Below are 23046 nucleotides of genomic sequence, written 5' to 3'. Positions count from 1 at the left end.
TTTTACATGGATATATACTGTTTTATGCAACATAGCAAAATTAACTTTTAGTGTAGTGTTCCTACCTCAGTCTGTAGTAAATGGTGTTTCTATGCAGTGCGTGATCGTCTTAAACTTGACATTTTTCTCATCCCAGGTCCTTTAAAGATGCAGTATTCCATTATTTTAATCGCTAAGGTTACCTGTGTAATGTCATAATAATACCACATTGTCATTTAGTGACGTCTTCAAATCCAACTCTCTTCTGCATTGAACATCTTCAATTCTCAAAAACCACAACACAAACTATTGACCTTGAAAACTTTGACATTAATTTGCTTTTAGAACAGTGGGACTGGACTTCACCCTATCTAGACTACCCCTTGGCAATTTTCACCCAGAATTTTACCCTTAAACCATTACAACCGGTAATTTTTTTTAATCTAGCTTTTTCTGTATGTTCCACATGAAGTCTCGTGTTTCGCTGCCAGTTAGTTTTGTCTTTCTAGAAAAAGAATCCATAGATTCTTATATCAGAGGAAACAAAACTCTCAATAAAGAATAGCGACTGCATCTTTAAGCAGTAAAGGATAAAAATACCTGAAAATGTGAATTTCTTAGTTTTCATAAAGATATAGAAATTAACCTTTCATGTGCCAAATACTGTAAGTTACATTTTCCTTCAAAACAAATGTACCTTTTCTACATATTCAGTATGTAGTTAGCATAAAATCATTGGTGCCATGAAAAGTATTTTTAAATTGAAATAAATATTTAAATATCATGAACAAGGAGTTGGGTTTTTTTCTTTTTAAGGAAAGTGCTTATTTGACTGGTTGAAGGGGTTTTTTGGTCTTTGGGTTTTCTTTGTTTTTTTTGCTTTTTTGAAATGCATGTAGCTTCATCACCACTTTTATTTGATTAGAAACTGGCTTTTAAATCCAATATCCAAATTGCACAAGCAAGATTCCCACAGAGAGGAATGAGGCATTTGCTCATCTTAGCTAAACCATCACAAAAATGACAAGTAAACGTCACGCACCTCTTAGCATGATGACCTTGCAGATTCATTGCAGACCCTTGGCTGGCTGTTAGAGTTTGTGTCTAGATTTTGTGTTTTCCAAAAATCCATCCTTCAAAGCACACAGGTGAACCAGGGAGATCGCAGGGCCCTTTATAAACATGTACTGCTACCGTGGTGAAAGTTGACGCTGTACAGCAGGAAGATGAATCTGGCCCATGAGAAAGACGGCTGCATCTCCCTGCCTGTCTGCTCAGCTCAGTACAAGTCACGGCTTACTTATCACAATTACATCTGATTATGCTGTTTACACAGCAGAGTGAACGCTGAAGAACCGCCCCATTACACCAGCACCCCTTACACAGCACTGAAAGCCTCTCCCTTCACAGCTCCAGCACCAAGAGCTAAGGCCTGGCCAGGCTGCAGCGAAATGCAGTCAAACAGCACCACCTCCTGCTAAGCTCTTGCACGTATCTTTGTGTAAATGAAGGCCGTCAGCAGCATTACCAGTGTGGGATGGATGCCCTCCAGTGCTCTACCTTTAAATCACTGCGTTTACAGCAAATTAGCTACTGCACTATATGCTGATGGCATGTCACAGTGAAGGCATGGCATTTAAGCCACCTCGTATTGGCAGACTAGCAGAAGCTACATGTCAGTTAAAATCAGATATCCAAGTTGTACTCATGGTGCTCTGGTGTGGGGCCAGAGGACTGGAAGAGGCCAACGTGGTTCCCATCTTCAAAAAAGGGAGGAAGGAGGACCCGGGAACTATAGGCCAGTTAGTCTTACCTCAATCCTGGGGGAGCTTTTTGAGACCGTTATCCTGGCGCATGTCCACGAGGGGGAAGATTATGCTTAGGGGCAACCCACACGGGCTCATTAGCGGCAGGTCCTGTCAGACCAACCTGGTGGCCTTCTACGACCAGATCACCAAATCCTTAGATGCAGGGGTAGCAGTGGACATCGTCTTCTTGGACTTTCGGGCGGCCTTCGACACTGTCTCTCACCCCGTTCTCATTAAGAAACTGGGGGCTGTGGTGTCGACACCCACACAGTCAGATGTGTCGCCGACTGCCTGGAGGGCCGCACCCAGAGAGCGGTGGGGGACAGGTCATGTTTGACCTGGAAGAACGTGGGCAGTGGGGTCCCCCAGGGCTCGGTCCTCGGGCCCGCGCTGTTCAACATCTTCATCAGTGACTTGGACGAGGGGGTGAAAAGCACCCTGTTCACATTTGCTGATGACACTAAGATGTGGGGGGGATGTGGGCATGCTAGAAGGGAGGAATAGGCTACAATCAGACCTAGACAGGTTACCGGGGTGGGTGGATGAGAATAGGATGGGATTCAACACTGACAAGTGCAAGGTGCTGCACCTGGGGAGGAAGAACCAGCACCATACCTACAGGCTGGGGAACTCCCTTCTCGTCAGGGGAGAGGCAGAAAAGGATCTTGGAGTCGTCACTGATGCCAAGATGAACATGGGCCGGCAGTGTGGGGACGCGGTCAGGAAGGCCAACTGCACCTTGTCATGCATCCACAGATGCATCTCAAGCAGGTCCAGGGAGGTGATCCTCCCCCTCTATGCAGCACTGGTCGAGCCACAGCTGGAGGACTGCGTCCAACTCTGGGCACCGCACTTCAAGAGGGATGTGGACAGCATGGAGAGGGTCCAGAGGAGGCCACTCGCATGGTCAGGGGCAGCAGGGCAGGCCTACGAGGAGAGGTAATGGGACCTGACCCTGTTCAGCCTCCACAAGAGAAGGCTGAGGGGGGATCTGGTGGCCATCTGTAAACCGGCCAAGGGGGACCAGCAGGCATTGGGGGAGTCCCTGTTCCCCCGAGCACTGCCAGGAGTGACCAGGAATAACGGTCACAAGCTGGCGGAGGGGAGATTCAGACTAGACATCAGGAGACGCGACTTCACGGTCAGGGTGGCTAGGATCTGGAACCAACTTCCAAGGGAAGTGGTGCAGGCTCCTACCCTGGGGGGCTTTAAGAGGAGGCTGGATGAACACCTTGCCGGGGTCGTTTGACCCCAGTACTCTTTCCTGCCATGGCAGGGGGTCGGACTTGATAATCTGCTCAGGTCCCTTCCAACCCTAGAAACTACGTATCCAGAGGAAAAAGCAATCAGGTCTCATGGTAGAGGTGATATCTTTTAGTATGCCAACAAGATTTTTGCAGAAAAATTTAATTGCAAGCTTTTGGGCACAAATACCCTTAAAATATGTTTTTGCAAGAATCTTGTTTGTCTAATAAAAAAATATCACCTCTACCATGAGTTCTGACTGCTTTTTTCCCCTAGACCAATACGGCTACAACCTGGATACCCAAAACGTAGAAGATATTGAATTTTAGCTGATTTTTAAAATTCAGTCTTCATAATTTCCCAAAAAAGCAGCAACTTTGACCACCTGAAACCTGAGATACTGCTCCTGCCTTTGTTCAAGGTAATTTGCATAATCACAAAGCCTCACAAGAGCTGAGTGTGTCTACATTATATCCTATGTTGCATCTCTTTCCACACTACCTCTCTCTGGGTTGAGCTCCTGGCTGCATCATTGCTCTCTGGGACAAGAAGCATATAGGTTTCATGTACGTGGTGCCTAGCACAATGGGGTCTTGATCCTCAACAAGGGGCTCGCAGGTGTTGCTGTACTAATCATGCACGTGAAACAGGCTGGCACACTCACAGTCTATGGATGATCACCAGCTTTTTACCCACTGTTTTAGGCCTATCTTTGAATGCCATTGCGGCACCGCTTGTTAAGGATTTGGAAGTGGGAATGAGGATGTCTATTTCTGCAGTATCCCAAGACAACTGCCTGACTCAATATGCAGCATTTCACTTCTTTGCCCAATTCTCAGTGCACTTGACAGCATCCATCTTCCCACACCAATGTGAATCAATTCTGAGAGCAAGATTTTATGAGACAATATCAGACATTTTACTAAAATGGCATGTTTTATTAATAAACAGCATAATCAAGGTCTGGGTTCAGACATATTTTGAAAAAGCCACAATCTGACCATACCATATGTGAAAACCACCTGAGGCCCAAGCCTGGGGTTTTTATACTGCGACAGTCAGCACAAAAAAGTGTCTAACAGTCAAGCTATTTTTGATGACTACCCAGTAAAAATCATACTTAAGCTGTTTTTTAAAAATCTGACATATACATATATATATATATATATGCAGCTTTTTTCCAGTATTTTGTTGTTAGGATGGAGCTGCTACAAATTTAACGAAAATACTGAATGCTTCCAACTACATACACTTTATTTTTAGAATTTTTAAATGCACTTTTTGCCCCAAGCAAATACAATTAGCTTAAGAATAGTTTCATACTTCATGAACCTGCAACACATTTAAAAAAAAAAAAAGTCAGCAACATTTTTCAATCCTTGAAAACATGGAGACGGCCACTGGAGTTACCGCCCACTAGAATATTCTGAGTGGGGTGCAGGACATTGATGGAGCATACAGAACCCAGGTAATCTATATTATAGAAAGAGTGCAATAATTTCCCAGTGGCCTGGTAGACTTCTATTTGTCTTGGGCGTGCCATGCTGCCAACCACAAAGCAGTCTTCCTGCTTAGGGTCCCAGATTGCTCTGAACCTAGTTAGCCAGCGTCCTGTGTTATTGTTATGTCTATTCATAAAAATAAGAAGGGAGATAAAATGTGAAAATTAAACACTAAATTCAGAAAGATACGCATTCAATACAGCCAATCCTAATACTTGCTTAAACTTAGATTATCCATTTCCACAAGCTTATATATGCTTGCTTCAAACAGCATCGCCTACAGGCTTTGTTAGACAGGATAGTCAATACTCAACAGCTGGATGTGAAGGGACAGAAGGGAGGACTAGGAGGTAAGGAAAGTATACCAAATAATACTTCAATGTCAGCAACCACTTAAAAAAAACCACTGAAGCTTTTGATTGCATCTTCTGGTGAAAATATAAGGAAAATACTTAAAAAACCATTAAAAAAGTGTAAATTTTCCAAGCCACTCAGAATCATAGAGAAGTAAGGCTGGAAAGGACTCCAGAGCTGACTTAATCCACCACCCTGCTCCAAGTAGGATCACTGCTATCCAAACAACCCCAGACTTGTCCTGGTGTAGCATACTCCTAAAACTAGTCAACACTGTCACACAACTACAAAGGCTTTCTGCCTTTGCCTTGAGATGGCAAAGGTCCCCTAAACTGGTCTGGGTAAAGCAGTGGAACAAGGGCTGTCTGTCTCCGGCCGCTGCAATAGTGGTTAAAGATCCAAGGGAGAGGGCTAGGCTCCCTGCTGTGAGAAAGGCAAACCCCCTACTTCCTGCACAAATCTGCCTATGGGGTCAAATTCCTTCCTGATTCCAAAATGTGGCAACTGGTCTGACTCTGGACAGAAGGGCAAGACCCCCAAACCAGTTTTAGTCCCCACAGGAGCCCTAGCACACCCCAGTCCTTTAGTGACCTTACATTAGCTATGCCCAGTATCAGAGAAAGGACCCAGCCCTTCTTGATTAGGCAACTGGTTTGTAAGCATTTGGACCTGAGAGGCAAGAGTGAAGGGAAGGAAATAAGGAAAATAAATATCCCTGTGTCTAAAAACACAGCTCTTCATGATCAAAAGCTGAGACTTTGAGGTGTTTCAAAATATTTTTTTTTTTTGGTGTTTTAACCTTATATTTTTAAAAACACAAAAACAGACACAAAACTGGCTCCATGCCTTGGTTAAATAAAATATATTAAAAACTCCTCCCACAAACTTCGTGGCCTCAGCTTTGGGTTGTGTGCAGGCTGTGCCCTGTGCAGGATAGGTGGGCAAGTAAAGGCAGCTTTACATGACCCCGATACTTAGTTCAGTGGCCAATTGAGACCACTCCTCCATGCAACCAAGAGTACCACCACCGCAGCTCTAACTGCTGCAGTGGTCTGGGACACCAGGTGCTGTTCCAGCTGTTGTGAGTCACCAGGGAGCAAAGTAGCCTTTACCATTCCTCTTTTCCCCACAGAAGGGACTGTGTAACCTGGGATCTGCCAGCACAAGATGGTGCTGGTGTTACAGTACAGACCAGGCACAGGACCTACATCTTCAGCCCTGGTGTGTTGCTTACCTAACAGTCGCAACAGGCAGCACTGTAGAAGATAAACAGCTGGTATCATAGACCCTACAAAACAAAACAAGGTGAAAATGATGTTAAAACGTATTTAACTAAAACCAGGACTTTTACCTTTAAAAGGTTTATGAATATTCTATCATGAGAAGAAACCAAAACAACAACTGTGCACCAGAATGAACGCACACCAAAAATCTATCACCCAACTACCTGTGGGGGCACACCTCTCACAGGACAGCCACTCCGGCTCTGATCTCCCAGTTCTAATCCTCAAAGGGAACTTACAACACACCTTTCGTAGATGAGCCTACGAGCTCCACTTCATAAATCTACTGCACACAAAAAATCACGGGCTCAATACAGACATTGGATTTACAATGCATTACAACCTGCCTGACCACCTGCCAGACCTGACCTCTTAAAAACTTTTCACCCCCACACACTCTTCTCCCCTTCCCTCCCCTACTTTTCTGCCCTTTGTCTTCCTAATATCCAGCTATTTCACTGAGAGCCTCTTTTTTACCTTGCTTTATTACCACTGTAGTGTTTCCCTTTGGCCTTTTTTCCCCAATGTTCTCTTCCTCTTCCTTTATCTTTTGTCTTTCTAATCTCTGCCTATTTCCATTATCACTGACATCCTGCCACACTTTTAGCTTCTCATTCCTTGGAGTCTCAGAACAGCAGAATTCCTATGCCTGAAGAAGGGTGACTCTTACAAAAAACTTTATTCCAGCTACTCAGTTGGTCTAATAAAAGATATCACATTGACTCAAAGAACATTGCCTGTCTATCACAAGATAAATACAAATGCGGAACACAGTAAAAGGTATAGTATTTATCAATTCTAGTTTGGGTCCAGGTCTATAAAGGTCCAATTGTCATCGATACATATGCTCCAAATTTTTCATTTGGAACAGAATTACTTTGTGTTCATGCCCCTGTAGGGCTTGAGTTGCAGGTCACTCACTTTGAAAGCTAATCCACACCTCAGCACTCATGTGATTTAACTCTTACTGTTTGAACTTTTAGGTTGGGTCTCTTCTGACAGCAATAGTCTTCCTTCCGAGGTTTATTCCACAATACAACCATAAAGAGCTGGCATTCATAAGCTGCACATCCTCCTGGCTATACCGAGTTGGAATTAAATATACACATGAAGTGACACATATTCTTTTCTTAAGGGGAGACAGAGAGAACATGTCTAATTTTTGGTGTCCTTAAAAACAACAACGAACAAACATTTTGGGGTCAAATTTGTAGCCAAGCCTTACCCAGGTCTTCAAGTTTTACCTACTATTTGTTTGTGCCATTTAGGTCTTTTAAGCATTTAAGCCACCCAATGTGTGGATGCAGTTGAGTGCTTAGATGGCAAAATCACATGCACTATGATCAAACTGACAGCACAGAAAGGGAGGCCAGCTTTTTAAACTACAGCCTACAGCATAAATTTGGTTCTTATTATGCCATGTGCTTAATCAAGCTACAGGCAGTTAAATAAAAGCACCCGATTGCCTGTAAAAGTGTTAGTAGAATTGTGTCAAAAAGAAATCTGGATTCTAGGGATTTTTAGGTGCGATACTAAGCTTCATTACTCAGATTTTGAAGATACATCTATGTATAGTTCATATTTGCTGTTGTTGAACCCAAACAGAAAAGAGAATTAAAGTGCAAGAATGAGAAAATCATATTTGTTGTTACAATTTCTTGAACAGTTTTCATTAAAAACGTTAAGCAAAGAAAGTTATTTCATAGATTTCATAGACATTAGGGCTGGAAGGGACCTTGGAAGATCATCAAGTCCAGCCCGCGGCCTAAAGGGCAGGAAGTCAGCTGGGGTCATAGGATCCCAGCAAGACAAGAATCCAATTTACTCTTGAAAGACAATAAATTGCATTTATATCCGAACTGGTTTTCGCCATGCAAAAAACTTCCTTCCAACATCCTCTTACCTCAACTTATCATCAGAACATGTTGTCACCACTCTGTTCCCAGTAACAGGAGAAAAATACGCAGAAGCAACACTCTTTGTGTGCCCATTGAGACGGCATACAGGTTTGTCTCCGGCATGCTTCAGGGATCGTACGTCATAAATGCAAACATTGCTGCAATATCCACAGAAAATTATGTTTATAATGTCTGTCACAGGACAACGTTAAAGGCCTTATTTTCTCATACATTAAAAAAACCCTACAGTGCCACTCAGAATTCCTGAAGGATAACTGGAGGGTCTGTCATACTCTTTTCCTCAAAAATGGAGCAGTCTCGTAAGTCCTTTCCCAACACCAAAGTATTAGAAAAGCCAAATTATTTCCAGTTTTGAGATTTTTTTTTTAAGAATAGGTTTCTGCAGAATCAGAAAGCCCTTCAATATAAATTAAGGTTCAATTCATTTCCCCATCGTAACTATCATTGGATGGCGCCTCTACCTAAACAGATGCCATTGATAGCCAATTCCCAGTGTTCTAGCATGAAACCACAACACAGAACACACAACATAGGAATCACAATCATATGTGGAATTGCATACACTGAGCCAGCAGCAACAAAATACTGTCTGTTCACTGGATGAACGTGGACTGTCCTCGTGGCCTTGGAATTCAGGCTTGCAGAAAGCTCAGCAGAGGTTCCCGGTGTTCGTCTGTCTACAACAGCCACATCGCCATCCCAGTGCCCTACCACTAAGGTGGAGGCATTATCTTGCAAGAAGTCGAAGGAGGACATTTGGGCATCTTCACTTCTGTACACCTAAGCACACAACAGTGATTTAAGTCAGTCAGCATACACTTATTTCAAAATACAGTCTTACTAATCAGTGAAATCCCTGGCAACCTTTCACAATAACTGAAGTGCAGGATCCAATGTAGACTGCTTTAATTGCTGCTGAGAACTCTTACATTGTTGTTCTACAAGTAATACTGGTGCAGACTGAATATCTGACAGCTTTACCCCTGAAGAGCAAGGCATTTAAACAGTTCATTCATGAGACCAATGAAAACGAACTATATAAGGACACTAAAAGAAGAGTTTACAGTCCAAAACATAGAAAAACAAAAGCGTGGTCATGTACTCCTGTGGCAGAACTGCCCTGTATGACCCTCTCACTTTTGTACCCTTTTTGGGTACAAAAGTCATAGCACCACCTATGTCTCCTTCCCCAACATGACAGCGCTACTGGGCCCTACCTATGGTTCCTCAAGCAGCCATCTCAGGAAAAGGGCCCAATCCTGGAGTGTTCTCTGGCCTACCAAATTGCCCATTGTAGCTCCCTCCTTACCAAGAGTCCTTGTTCCCAGATAATATAGTGCTAAAAAGGCTTAAAAAACACTTAGACTTGGATTCATAGAATCGGAAGGGACCTCGGTGGGCCATTTAGTCTGACCCCCTGCCCCGGCAGGCAAGAAAAGAGTCACCAACCCTGGGGTTATGTGATCCCAGCCAGGTGCCTGTCCAGTCTCCTCTTGAAGACCCCCAATTAACGTATGTTAATTGATTATACTTTGAAGCATGGAAGATTTAACCAAAGATGGGGGATACAGGGGAAAAGAGAGCGAGCGCTCAGTGAAAACAGCTGCCCCACAATGGAGACCATCATGGAATAATAGCCATTATCTTCACCTGAAGGAGCAACAAACCAAAGCTAAGAGGAGTTCTGCATTGCACTGTGATTTAAGATTCCAGAGTCCCTCTAAATACAATGTGCATTTGTTTGCTGCCTTTAAGACATGCACTTTAAAGAAGCAAAGTGTTCAAATAAGCAAGAGTTATGCAGAGTCAAAATGAGTTATCTGCCAGACTATTTTAACCTTTTCAGTATGGCAAGTGTCCATGATTTCATAGACATCAGGGCTGGAAGGGACCTTGGGAGATCATCGAGTCCAGTCCCCCCCGCCCAAAGGGCAGGAAGTCAGCTGGGGTCATAGGATCCCAGCAAGATAAGCATCCAATTTGCTCTTGAAGGTGTTCAATGTAGGTGCCTGAACCACCTCTGCTGGCAGACTGCTCCAGACCTTGGGGGCTCGGACAGTAAAGAAATTCTTCCTTATGTCCAGCCTGAAACGGTCTTGCAGGAGTTTGTGACCGTTCGACCTCGTCATCCCTTGGGGCACTCTGGTGAACAAACGTTCCCCCAGATCCTGGTGGTCACCCCTGATAAACTTATAGGTGGCCATCAGATCACCCCTGAGCCTACGCTTTTCCAGGCTAAAGAGTCCCATGTCTCTCAGCCTATCATTGTAAGATCTGTTTTCCTGACCTCTGATCATGCGCGTGGCTCTCCTCTGGACTCTCTCAAGCTTCTCCACATCCTTTTTGAATTGTGGAGCCCAAAACTGGATGCAATACTCCAGCTGCGGCCTCACCAAGGCCGAGTACAGGGGGAGAATGACGTCCCGGCATTTGCTTGAGAAGCGTCTATGGATGCAAGCCAGCGTTTTGGTCACTTTATTAGCCGCAGCATCGCATTGCAGGCTCATGTTCATCTTGTGGTCAATAATGACCCCCAAGTCTCTTTCTTCTGTAGTGCTATCCAACGTAGCACTGTCAAGCCTATAAGGGTGCTGCAGGTTTTTCCTCCCAAGGTGGAGAAACTGGCATTTTTCGGTGTTAAGCACCATCAGGTTCTCTTCTGCCCATTTGCTGAGCTTGTCCAGGTCAGCCTGGATCACCCGCCTATCTTCTGGCGTGGATGCTTTGCCCCAAAGTTTGGTGTCATCGGCGAACTTGGCCAGTCCACTCCTGACTCCAAAGTCCACATCGTTAATGAAGATGTTGAACAGTATGGGTCCAAGGACAGAGCCTTGAGGGACCCCACTGGTCTTACGACAACATCCCTTGGGGGTTGGACTAGATCTGAGCTCCTGAGGTCCCTTCCAACCCTCATTTTCTAAGACTCTATGAAACACTGCAGCTGAATAAAAAAACAACGCAAATTTTCCAGGAAGGTTATAGACTAGGAAATTTCTCACCATTTTTAGTATTTAAAAGGTTTCTTTACACATCCTTACGAAAGAACTTCCTAGCCATCAGAGCAGCTGACAAATCATTGTTGGTATAATGGGACTGAACACACATCATAGCCACCAAGAAGGAGAGACCAATGAGACTGGAGCGTAACGGGGCGGTAAGTATGCTCACCTCATCAAAGACAGTGTTGGTGACATCCCCACAGCGTAACGTTTCATAGCTCAGGGACAGCAGATGAGCAGGATTAAATGGAGAAAAATACATGCAGCTTACTGGGTAACTATGCGTTATGAAGACATATACTCCATCCTCAGGTTTATAGCTCTGGGGTGGGGGGGGGGGGGGGGAGGAAAAAAAAAAAAAAAATCAAGAAATTGGCTGAACATAACAGATTAACCAGTACATTTATTTCTACCTTTAAATGTTACAAGAGCAATAAGCATTTAAATTTCAATAATGCATCACAATAAATGCTGACTTGCATTTCCAAAAGCTGCATTAAAAAAATAAATAAATCAGCAAGCTGAAATAATAGCAGTGATATTGGTTCCAGCAGTCCACACTTAGACATTACTCTTATTTGGGCATCAGCATTAAATCCTGCAGTCCTTGCTCAGTCTAAATTACAAGTGAAGTCAGAGAATGTGTCTCTAATGTAGAGGAGTGCATGATTTTGCTCACTGTAGGCAGCTGAAAATACAGCTGCTAGGTCTAGATTTTCTTCCCCCCATCCTTTTCAGCACTGTGCACCTGGCTTAACTGTAAGGGTTGAAAGATTTACTTTCAGTTTCATAATTATACTTCCGAGACACAACAGAAACTGCAACTTCAGTGACAACTAAAACATAACTCTACCTCACCATGACTTTCATTACAACCTGTACATCTGTTTGCTTTTGTTACGTTCAGTTTGGGAGTTAAACACAAAAAAGTAAGATTTTCTCTGCTACTGTCAAAACTAAATTTAGAATCAAAGTTATTTTCTTTTTTAGAACTAATATTCTCTTTTAGAGATACAATAGTCTGCCCTTTAAACTGTGTTAACTACAGTAATCTTGGATTAAAAATCAGAGAAAACACATCATCAGTTACCAGGTCTCTGTAGGTAACAACACATTTATTCTTCTAAACGTACTTGTCTAAAAAGCTTAAAATATTATTTGTGACTTCTTTAGCAGTGGTTATTAAGGAGAAGGTTGAGAACAAAACAAGTAGGTTTTGCAGCTTGTGCATATTATAAATGTGAGCTAAAAAAGTGATGTTGTGGCAGTGATGGTCCAGAACTAAAAGGCACTAACGCACGGTTATGAAACTAATTCGATGACTCCTGCCTATGGCGGTGATTCTCAACCAGCATTCCAAGGCCCTCTGAGATGCCTTGAGATCCTTTTAAGGGTGCCACAGGGTGTTGCACAATGTTAGCACTGCTAGTGTGCAAACAGGATTGACAAGAGAAACAGAAATTTCAAATAAGAATTCATACTGTTAAAACAATCATGCCCTCCTGTAGCTTGAGTTCTTCGCCAAAGAAGAACTGCTCTGTTATTTTTTGTGTAGTCCAAAAATGACTGAAAACTAAGAGCTGGCATTTTCCAAGGGGGGGGCCTCGAGACTGAGGCAGCATGTTCGAGGTCTAAAAAGGTTGAGAATCACTGCTCTAGGGAGAGGAGAGCTAGGTTTGTAGAGGGAAAAGCATGCATTTCTGGCTCTCTTGGTTTGAAACACACTGTACATAAAATTCACAAAACCCAAAATGCACAGAAAATCTTCCTTAGTCATTTTTAAAGTGTTGTACATTTTCTAAAAGTTTTCTAACTCACACCATGGTGATGGTTATTTATTTGTATTTATATGCTCGTGGTTAGTTATACAAAAGGTTGTATAAACAAGATATTATACAAGAGGTTATATAAATAAGATATTATGTAAGAGGTTATACAAGAGGTAATATATAAGGATGATATATAACCTCTTGTAGAAGATTTATATATGTGCCATTTGGCATGATATGATTCTCTCACTGCAATCATCCTAAACTCATGCAAAATGAAACATTAATCCCCCCTCACCAAGAACTGTATTGTCACATATTTCAACCAAGCAATGGAGCTTCCCTTCCAGTGGGCCTCAAACAATTAAAAATTGCATTTTTGGCCAGTTACCTGGCTTTTTCCCATAAAATTCACACACAACCCTGTCCCCCTCCTTTAAGCCAGTAACGCCAAAGCATTTACCAAATCCCAGAGACCAATCTGCCCACTCCTGTCTCCGGCTGCCACCAACGTCCTGCTTTCTGAAGGATGGATAGCCATAGAACAGATTCGGTTTTTGACAACTTTTGTAACAGCATCTTCACTGAGGATCATACAACTCAGACTGTCTTCATATCTAGGCAACATTATTAAAATATTAATGAATTAAAAAAAAGTAAAACTAGAGAGCTCAAGAAATAAATTGTTTGATGATTACCTTTTTATGTCATAAACATGCTTTTCTGTATCCTCAGGTTTTATCTACATTATGAAAGAGAAGGATGGGGGAGGGGAAAGGACAAATTTATTTGGAGAAAAATGTATTAAGAGCTCAGACTAAATGTACATGATCAAAAAAGAGAATGTATTCTGATCAGCAATACCTCACTTATCTTTGCCCAGCTATCCAGAAACTCCTTAGTCGACACCTTGCTTGTATTCACGTCTGCAGGTACCATCTGAAGAGGTCCAGGTGGCAACAGAGGCTATTTGATAGAAATGGGGTAGAAATTATTTTAAATAAATAGCATGATTTATTTTCCTTTCAACTTTGTCCCTTAATTTATCACATTAGAAATATTAATAAGCAAAGGGAGCTCTTCAGCTCTTGTATCTTCCACACTTTACAATATTACAATGTGAAAAGGGTGCATCAAAATGAAAAACTCCTATTAAAGCATCTTATTTAAAAGGAAGGGAGGGAAATTAATTAGCAAGTACAAGTGGGTCAACAAATAGCCACCCTAATATTTTCCCCCTTTTATTTCTTCCTTTGCACCCAGCAAAGACTTTCTTCAAGGACTGCATTGCAGAATACTGACGTTACTTCAGCAGCATGACAGAGAAATTTAAATCAGCTCAGAAGAATATGATTTTATCTGTTGCCTGTGCAACGTCCTCAAACAACACAGGTAAGTGTATCAGACAAAGATGAAACTAGATTAAAATCAGACCGCAGTTAAACAAAAGCAAAACAGCAAAAATATTTGGAATGAATATTCCAAATATTCCACTCCACTCTGAATCGAAGAATATTTCATATGATCAGAAATTCAATCATGAAATTACAAAGCAGGGAAATTATTTCATCAGTCTGAGGTGCAGAACATTGACTTAACTACTGAATGCTCCACTTCCATCACAGATTACATTTTGATAGAATGGTCCAGAGCAAATTCTGTCGAGATTCATCTCAAATTTGGTTTCCACAAAACCCCTGATCACTTCCCTGAAGCAAATGACTAAGCAAGACAAATGAGGGTGAAAGAATTTGCCCTTTCCTTTAGGTACTGCACGAAAGACTTCCCAAGTATCTCCAAGGGATAGAACAAAATAGATTAGTGTCAAACATTACAAGTGACAGCCACCAACACTTAAGAAGAACCCCAGCGCTCTTTCCTGCCTGGGGCAGGGAATTGGACTCGATAATCTGCTGAAGTCCCTTCCGATCCCAACATCCAGGAATCAAAGGGCTGAATACAGAGATTGTTTTCAAAGGCTACTGACTTATTTCTTCTTTTGCCCTCCCCCATCTCACGTGTTCATCGACGACTGTTTCTGGCTGCGCAGGAAGTTCTGGCAGTGGAATTCCCGATGGGTCTACCCTCTGTAAGCGCATGGACCTTCGACGCACTGTCTCATCTTCTGCCTTTTTGGGCCTAACTCTAAAGGAATAAATACACATCAGATAATCATAGCCAAAGAACTCAGACACACCTGATTCCTCAGAAAGCCTCTCTCAGTGGCTTGGACCCCTATTTCCAGGACCTTGACAGAGACTAGTGGCCCAGTCATTCTAGAAATGTCATTTTGCTAAAACTCTCATCTTATTTCCATCCAGTAACACCCCACTGGTAATGGCCTATCCTTCCTATGCTTACCCTTCTTCCTATGCTTCCAGTTTGCATTTACAACGCAACCTCTCTCTAGCTGCTCTACTTTTCTTTTCACAACTTTTTTTTATTTATGGCATGAATTTTCCCATCACTCCCCTCCAAGACTTCATCTTTAATATTCCTTTTCATTTTCTTTCATGCAATATTTTATTTACTTCCTCCTTCTGTACCGTGGCTTGATTTCCTGCCTTTGCTTGCTTTTGCTTAATGCATGTTCTTCTAAACCTTTTAGTTATCCTTCCTCTCATATACCTAGGGCTTTTTCTTTCTTCCTCCTCATATTTCTCTTTAGCTCCCTTTCATTTCCTTTCATCATTTAGATTGATTTTTCCCTTAGCCAGCACAGCATATAAAATACTATAAAAAAAAGTGGCTCATGAATATAGTTTCGTAGTAACTAGAGTCAAGAGGGACCTGAACAGATCATCTAGCCTGACCCCCTGCAACAGGCAGGAATGAATGCTGGGTTCACAAGACCCCAGACAGATGATCATCCAACCTCCATTTGAATTTGCCCAAGGTAGGGGCAAGGACCACTTCCCTGGGAAGTTGGTTCCAGATTTTGGCCACCCTAACTGTAAAATATTGCCTTCTGATCTCTAACCTAAACCTGTTCTCCATCAGCTTATTACCATTGCTCCTCGTCATCCCAGGTGGTGCTGGGGAGAAAAGGGCTCTACCTATTTGCTGATGATCTCTCCTGATGAGTTTGCAGGCAGCCACCAGGTCCCCCCTCAGCCTCCTCTTGCTGAGGCTGAACAGGTTCAAGTCCCTCAGTCTCTCCTCATAGGGTTTGTCCTACTGCCCTCTCACCAAGCGAGTGGTCCTCCTCTGAAGCCTCTCCAGGCTGGCCACATCCTTTTTAAAGTGCGGCACCCAGTACTGGATGCAGTACTCCAACTGCAGCCTGACCAATGTCGCATAGAGGGGGAGTATCACCTCTCTGGACCGGCTTGCATGACAAGGTATGGCTGGCCTTGCTGGCTGCAGTCTGGCACTGGTGGCTCATGTTCATCTTGGAATCAATAATGACTCCAAGGTCCCGTTCCACCTCTGTGCTTTCAAGGAGGGAACTCTCCAGCCTGTATGTATGCTGTGGATTCCTTCTCCCAAGGTGCAGCACCCTGCATTTATCTACGTTCAACTCCATCCTACTGTCATCTGCCCAGTTTTCTGGTCTGTCTAAATCTAGTTGCAGCCTCTCTCCCAAGTGTGTCCACCTCACCCCACATCTTAGTGTCATCAGCAAACTTGGACAGCATGCTTTTCACCCCCTTGTCCAAGTCTCTGATGAAGATGTTGATGGGGTATCCCACTGCTCACATCTCGCCAGGTTGAGTACGACCTGTCCACCACTACTCTCTGGGTGCGCCCCAGCCAATTTTTTACCCATCCAACTGCGTAGGCATTAATGCCACAGTCGCTTAATTTATTGATGAGGCTAGGGTGAAAGACCAAGTCAAAGGCCTTCTTAAAGTCTAGAAAGACTACATCCACAGTGACACCATCATCCAAGGATTTAGTCACCTAGTCATAAAAGGCAACCTCGATGAGAATACCACAAAAATAGCTATTTTGGGTGGGGTTTTGATCAAAAGATACTCATGATGCTAGTTATGTTCCTTTCCTTGGAAAAATGATATAAGGAAGAATACACAGAACATAGTGAATTTGCTACAGGTGCTGTATATGCATATGGGGATTTACAGGGACAGTATAATGTAATCAGAAGTCTAGACATGCCATACAGATACTGCTTGCTGGTCTCTAATGCGCTTGCTTGTGCATGTGTGTGTGTGCTCTCTAGGCCTGTGCAAGTAGGCAGCTATTTGATCTGGCTATGGATCTGGCCATGGATCTGGCCGCTTTGGATGCCAGCGATCCAATCCGGAGCTCCGGATCAGTTTCCCGCTTCGATCTGGAAGTTTTGTCACAAGTTTTGCCTATCAGCAGCTTGAGGTGCAGTTCCCCCCAAACCCCTGCATCGATCTTCTTGAAACTTGGCAGGCTTTGTGGCCTCACCCAAGGGCCATTACCCCTGTAATTTTCACCTCTCTGTGGTGTAACACATAGATGTGACACGAGTTTTGCTTTCAAGAATTTGGGGTGCTGTTCCTCCCAAATCCCTGCATCTATCTTGTTGAAACTTGGCAGGCTTCATGCTCTCAGCAGAAGCTATCACCCCTGCAAGTTTCATCTTAATCAGACAAAAAACAACAACATTATAGATATTTCACTGATTTCCCATTATAGCCTATGGCTGGATCTCCGAGGCAGCTCTGAAGCTTTTTCGAAGTGGTTCAGAAAACCTAAAGAAGCCAGCGCTTAGATCCAGACATGCTGCTTCAGATACCAAAGCATCTGAAGCTTCTCTGGATCCAAAGCACGGTCTGAAGCCTTGCACAGCCCTAGTGCTTTCTATTATACACATTCAGGGAGAACCTCTACCCCCCATAGAATTAACAAAAAAACAAGTCACAGCATATCTCAGATATATGTTTGGGTTCTTTTACCTTTTGATCCCATGGGACTGTACTTTAGATGCTATTTTGCGAAGTCTTGCAGCTGACTGAAAAGTACAGAAATAAAAGTCTTAGAAGCATCAGATACTGTACTTTTGTGTGAAAAATTACCTAAAGATAAAGTAATTATATTGCTGTTTTAGTTACACGAATGAACAAAAATATAAGGTTTTCACATTTATTCTATCAAAATGAAGAATCAAACTTGCCCATTTTTTGCTTTGTAAATTATTTTCCTAACTTCCAATTTTTCAGACTAAAAAGGGAACCCAAGAGTCAAGCTGTGTTGCTTCTTTCTCTTGCTTTTGCTACCCATGGCAAAAAATGGCACTGAGTTCTGCAGATGGCATAAAACAGCAGTCTGGTTCATTTAGCTGTTCTATACCTCCCCTACAAAAACACCAGACAGAGCGTGACCAAGTAGAATTCAAAGAAAAATTCAAGAGAAAACTGTGTGTATGAAAACCGATGATATATTCCAGTTTGAAGACACAAGTAGTTTTAGTTTAACAAAAAAAAATTACAAGAGGCTGCACAAATGCTATAACATTGCTATCAATCAGGGACTTGGATTCAATACAACTGCACAGACAGAGAAGCCTAGTGGGAGATAACCAAGCACTTGCTCATAGCATCATTTTCTCAGACATATGCAGCTCTCTAAAGCATAGCTGGTAAGCCCACCTTGGTAGAGGTGCGCACAGATAAGAAAGATGCCTTAAACTTTGGGTACTACAAAGATATCAAAGATGACCATAAACCAGCCAACCAAGGTACTGGTCACGACAGCACCGTGGAGCTCAGCAAAAGCTGACTTGCCCTGCTTCTTGGGCAGGCTCTGTGGCCTGTGCCAAGATCCATACAGCTGCAGCTAAATTAGTACTTAATTCAGTTTACAGCCTCCTCACACAATACTGTAGATACTTCATTGCACTCCCCATACCACACACCTAGGTACTGTTTCTATTTCACTAGCTGGAAAGGAACTCTTGAATCTCAGCTTTATCCCCCTCCCTATTCTGTCCACACCCCTCAACCTATAAGCAAGTGAAAAAGCGCGTGGACTTTGCCGCATCACCCTGCTGCCAAAAGAGGATGCGCAAGGAATTAAAAATAAAGAAAACACAGGAGAGAGAATGAGTCTGGAAAAAGGCTACAAAGACCAGGATCGGCATATGTACGGGAAATGAAAAATGTTACTTCCTTAGCATTTTTTAGAGTACTCCCACAAAGTATTACATAATAGTTAGTGTTATGTCTTATCTGAAATCTCCCCCTTCAAAATTTTAGATTAAACTTCTACCAAAAATCTTGGTTCAAAGGACAGTCCAACACTGTGAAGTCTGGTGTTTCTTGGAGTTTTTATGCTCTCCTTCAAAGCACCGGATATTGCGTACTGACGGAGACACGTTTCACAGCTACGTGGACCACAGGTCGTTTCTGTACGGTAATTACCATTCAAGTTAGTGCGCCAATATTTTGTGTGTACTCTCGAGAGAAACTATACAAACCTCATGCAGCTTCAGAGAAGCAAAAAAGTTAGCATTTTCTTTAATGTTCTTGAGTCTTTTTCTTTCATAGGCTGACAACTGCGAAGATCCCTCCTACACAAAATAAAGGAAGGCAATTATAGTGTTAAAAAGCAGAGTGCATACAGAGGCCAGGACTGCTGAGAAGACAAAGCACTACACAAACTTTTCTTTTTATTCTAACAAACTAGAAACATTTAGAAGATGTGACATTTCAAACATTTCTTGCATTCTTTTATAGATAAGATTTTCTCTCTCTAAGATAAGCAGACTTACGTCTTCCAAATATCTGTTACTGCATGAAGTTATGAACGGCAAAAAGTACAAGCTACCTGAAAGATGGTTTAAAAAAACCTGAAGGCTTGGAGAAAGAAAATGTGTGCTGCACTGACCTCCTGTGTTGCAGGGCTTTGCCAGAATGCTGCCAAAGGGACCAAAACCAACACCGTCACACACGAGCAGCAGAGCTGCTCCCACGCAAAGACCTTTCCTATTGCTTTTCTCCACAACAGGAAAGAAGAAAACTAGCTCCAGTCACGGAGTCTGATATTAAGAAGCTAATGGAAAAATTTTTGAGTTTGTGCCTTCTGGAGCACAGGTGGACATGGTGAGACTTCTGAAATGTGAAGAAATCTGTAGATAAGGCAGTTAATACGGTAATTTTAGGAAACCCTTATTAATTCCATGTGTCAAGTATCCAGGTTGTAGCTATATTGGTTTAGTGGAAACGGCAATCAGGACTCCTAGTAGAGAGATTATCTTTTATCAGACCAACAAGATGTTTGCAAGATTTTTTGCAAAAATCTTGTTGGCCTAATAAAAGACATCATCTCTACTACAAGTCCTGATTGCCTTTTTAATTCCAAACACTGGCAGAAAGCAAGCAAGTTTTACTGCAGGATGGGTGTGTTCTGTGCACATCTGTACACATGCACGCGCACACACATACACATGCATGCAGCCATGTACACGCACTTTTGAAGATGGATTTTTGAAGATTCGTGCTCGAGTTCTCCATGAAAGTTAAAATTGTTTTAATAAAATATTGTGCTCCTAATACGATACTGAAATAATAAGTAAGGAAGCACCCAGAATGGGCTGCTTATATCAGAATAGTGAAGCCTGTAAAGAGAGATCATTATTAGCTTGATGATCTCGTAAGGTCCCTTCCAGCCCTAACATCTATGAAATCTCTTAAAGTGATTACAGAGCGGAGATCACACACAGAAACCTCCACCCCCTTTTTTAAATTACAGGTTTATTATTTATAAAGGGAAAATTATTCAAACAAGGGGCCTTGCTGTTTAGCCCTAACTACCAGCAATAAACAGACCCCCATAATTTACAGCTTGTCTTAAGATCCTCAGTGACATCTGGCATTTCCCTACTAACAACAGGCAACGTTCATTGCAGCCGAACAAAAAATAGGTTTAAAGTTGTGAAAATCCCCGTTTTATAATAAAAATGGTGCGTGTGTGCAAGCAGAGGCTGTTCGTGAAACTACAAGAATAGGTTGAAAGTTGAAGGTTGAATAGGTTGAAGGTTGAATAGGTTGAAAGTTGAACTACAAGAACAGGTTGAAACTACAAGAATAGGTTGAAAATGCTTGTTTTATTTTTCCTCTGCTTGTACTAATAAAAGTGCTGCGTGTGCATGCATGGAGACTGTGGGTGAAATGACAAAAATAGGTTGGGAGTTGTGAAAATGCTGGTTCTTTTAACAATAGTTAAAAGTTGCAGAAATGCTGGTTTTATAATACGAGAGGGGCGTGTGCAAACGCGGAGGCTGTCGGTGACATCCCAGCAAGAGTTGAAAGTTGCAGAAATGCTGGTTTTATAATACAAGTGGCGCGTGCGCAGGCACAGAGGCTGTCGGCAAAACTACAACAGCTGGGAGTCGTGGAAATGCTGGTTTTATAATACAAGTGGCGCGTGCGCAGGCACAGAGGCTGTCGGCAAAACTACAACAGCTGGGAGTCGTGGAAATGCTGGTTTTATAATACAGGCAGTATGCATGCATGTGGCCGAGGCTGTCGGTGACGCAGCAGCAGCGGGGAGGGCGGCGCGCGCGCGGGGTCTCACCAGGGCGGATCCGTCGGGGTCGCTGGAGTCGCTGTCCATGTCCACGTCCCCGTCCCCGTCCACGCCGGTGGCCGTGCCGGCTGGGCCGGCCGTGTTGGTGGTGAGCTCCAGCAGGGCGCGGGCGGCGCCGGGCGGCGGCGGCTCCTTGGCGCGCGGGTCTCCGCCCCACCGCTCGTCGGCGCGCCGGGGCTCGTGTGGGCGGCGCGCCGGGGCGGGCAGCGGGGTGAGCACCACCCGGACGTGTCTGTCCAGCGTCCAGTCCTGCAGGGAGCACGCACGGGGATGCTCAGCCGGGCCGGCTCCGGTGCGGGCATCCCCCCGGGACCGCCACCGCCACCGCAGGTGTCCCACGGGGCTGAGGATCCCGCCCCGCCCCGCCCCACGCACGGACCCACCTGCGCCCGCCACGGGCCCTCGGCGCCCGGCATCGCCGCCTCACGGCCTTCCCGCCAGCCGGCCCTCGGCCCCGCCCCCCGGCATCGCCGCCTCACGGCCTTCCCGCCCGCCGGCCCCCGGCCCCGCCCCCCGGCATCACCGCCTCACGGCCTTCCGGCCCGCCAGCCCTCGGCCCCGCCCCCCAGCATCTTTGCCTCACGGCCTTCCCGCCCGCCGGCCCCCGGCCCCGCCCCCCAGCATCGCCCCGCGCGGGGGCGGGGCCGAGGGGCGCCGGCGCTTCCGCCGGCACGCGAGCGAGCGGGGTGACCGCGGAGCAGGCGGGGCCGAAGGGACTGAATGCGTACCTTCCTGGGACAGGGAGCACATCTGAACAGACCGAACTGGATTCGGATCCGTCCCGCATCAAGGCCCTTGGAAGGATCCGAATCCGATTCAGTTCATTCAGACCCGCTCTTTCGAATCTGCTGCTCGCGATGTGTGGAGGTCTCGGGAGGAATCTTAAGGCCCACCAGCCAACGGTCGAGATGCCGGTGGTCTGAGCGTGGGACCCCGCAACAAGCGTCCTGTGCCCCTGCCGCGTGTCCTGCCAGGAAGAGGAGCCCCTCACAGCATCTGACACCATCGGGGGTCACGGGCTGGCTGCTCGCAAAGAATTTTTTTCCAGCTATTGTATCCGTCTAATAAAGGAGACCACCACATCAACCCAAAACGCCTTGCCCGACTTTATCCGTGCACTGCATTTAACAGTGGGATGCAGGTACCAAACACCCAGGTCCCCGAGTCTCCTGCTGGGTCCTGCCCAGCAGCATTCAAGCTAATTGGTCAAAACAGGTAGTGAAGGAATGATTTAATCATGGGCCGAGTCCCCTCAGAACAAGATCTTCGAGGGCGTGGACTTTACTCCAGCAGACAAAAGGAAAAGGTTAGGGTCCTAGACAAATCCAAGCTAAAAATAATATCCACGTGACCAGCAGTGAGAATTATTAACTGTTGGCACTGTTACGAATTATGCTCTTAAAGCCACGTGCAGTTCGCTCTAGGCTGGGGCAATAATCACGCAGAGTAAGTATCTAAAATCAAATACAGAATCTTTATTCGCTTGAGCGAAGTGCCTCTGAGAGGGACCCCACCTACTAGTTATAATACTTTTTTATACTTTCTAAGTGCGTAAGCGTTAGTTTGTGATTAGCTCGTGCTCGTAAAAATACCCAATCATCTATTAACTAAATCACTATTCTGTCCAATCAAGTGGCACTGTGGGCGTGAACACCGAAGTTTAACTCT

General features: G+C 44.2%; 1 protein-coding gene across 1 annotated transcript; it reads right to left on the bottom strand.

The window, feature by feature from the left end:
* Positions 1-3942: 3942 nt before the first annotated feature.
* On the bottom strand, positions 3943-21914 carry WDR76 (WD repeat domain 76). The gene is made up of 13 exons (XM_090028530.1): positions 21762-21914; positions 21367-21627; positions 19268-19360; positions 17748-17803; positions 14877-15003; positions 13723-13824; positions 13557-13600; positions 13322-13475; positions 11259-11411; positions 8653-8870; positions 8075-8227; positions 6123-6176; positions 3943-4660 (listed from the first exon to the last, which is right to left on the bottom strand). Exons 1-13 carry the CDS (start codon positions 21792-21794, stop codon positions 4405-4407), a joined length of 1704 nt encoding a protein of 567 aa, XP_089884656.1. The 5' UTR covers positions 21795-21914; the 3' UTR covers positions 3943-4404.
* Positions 21915-23046: the final 1132 nt, after the last annotated feature.

This window comes from Crocodylus siamensis, chromosome 15, assembly GCF_052110815.1.
Source record: "Crocodylus siamensis isolate JL-2025a chromosome 15, ASM5211081v1, whole genome shotgun sequence".
In the NCBI taxonomy this organism is placed as follows: domain Eukaryota; kingdom Metazoa; phylum Chordata; order Crocodylia; family Crocodylidae; genus Crocodylus; species Crocodylus siamensis.
The sequence above is the reverse complement of the archived record's forward strand: the minus strand, read 5'-3'. Positions and strand labels throughout refer to the sequence as shown.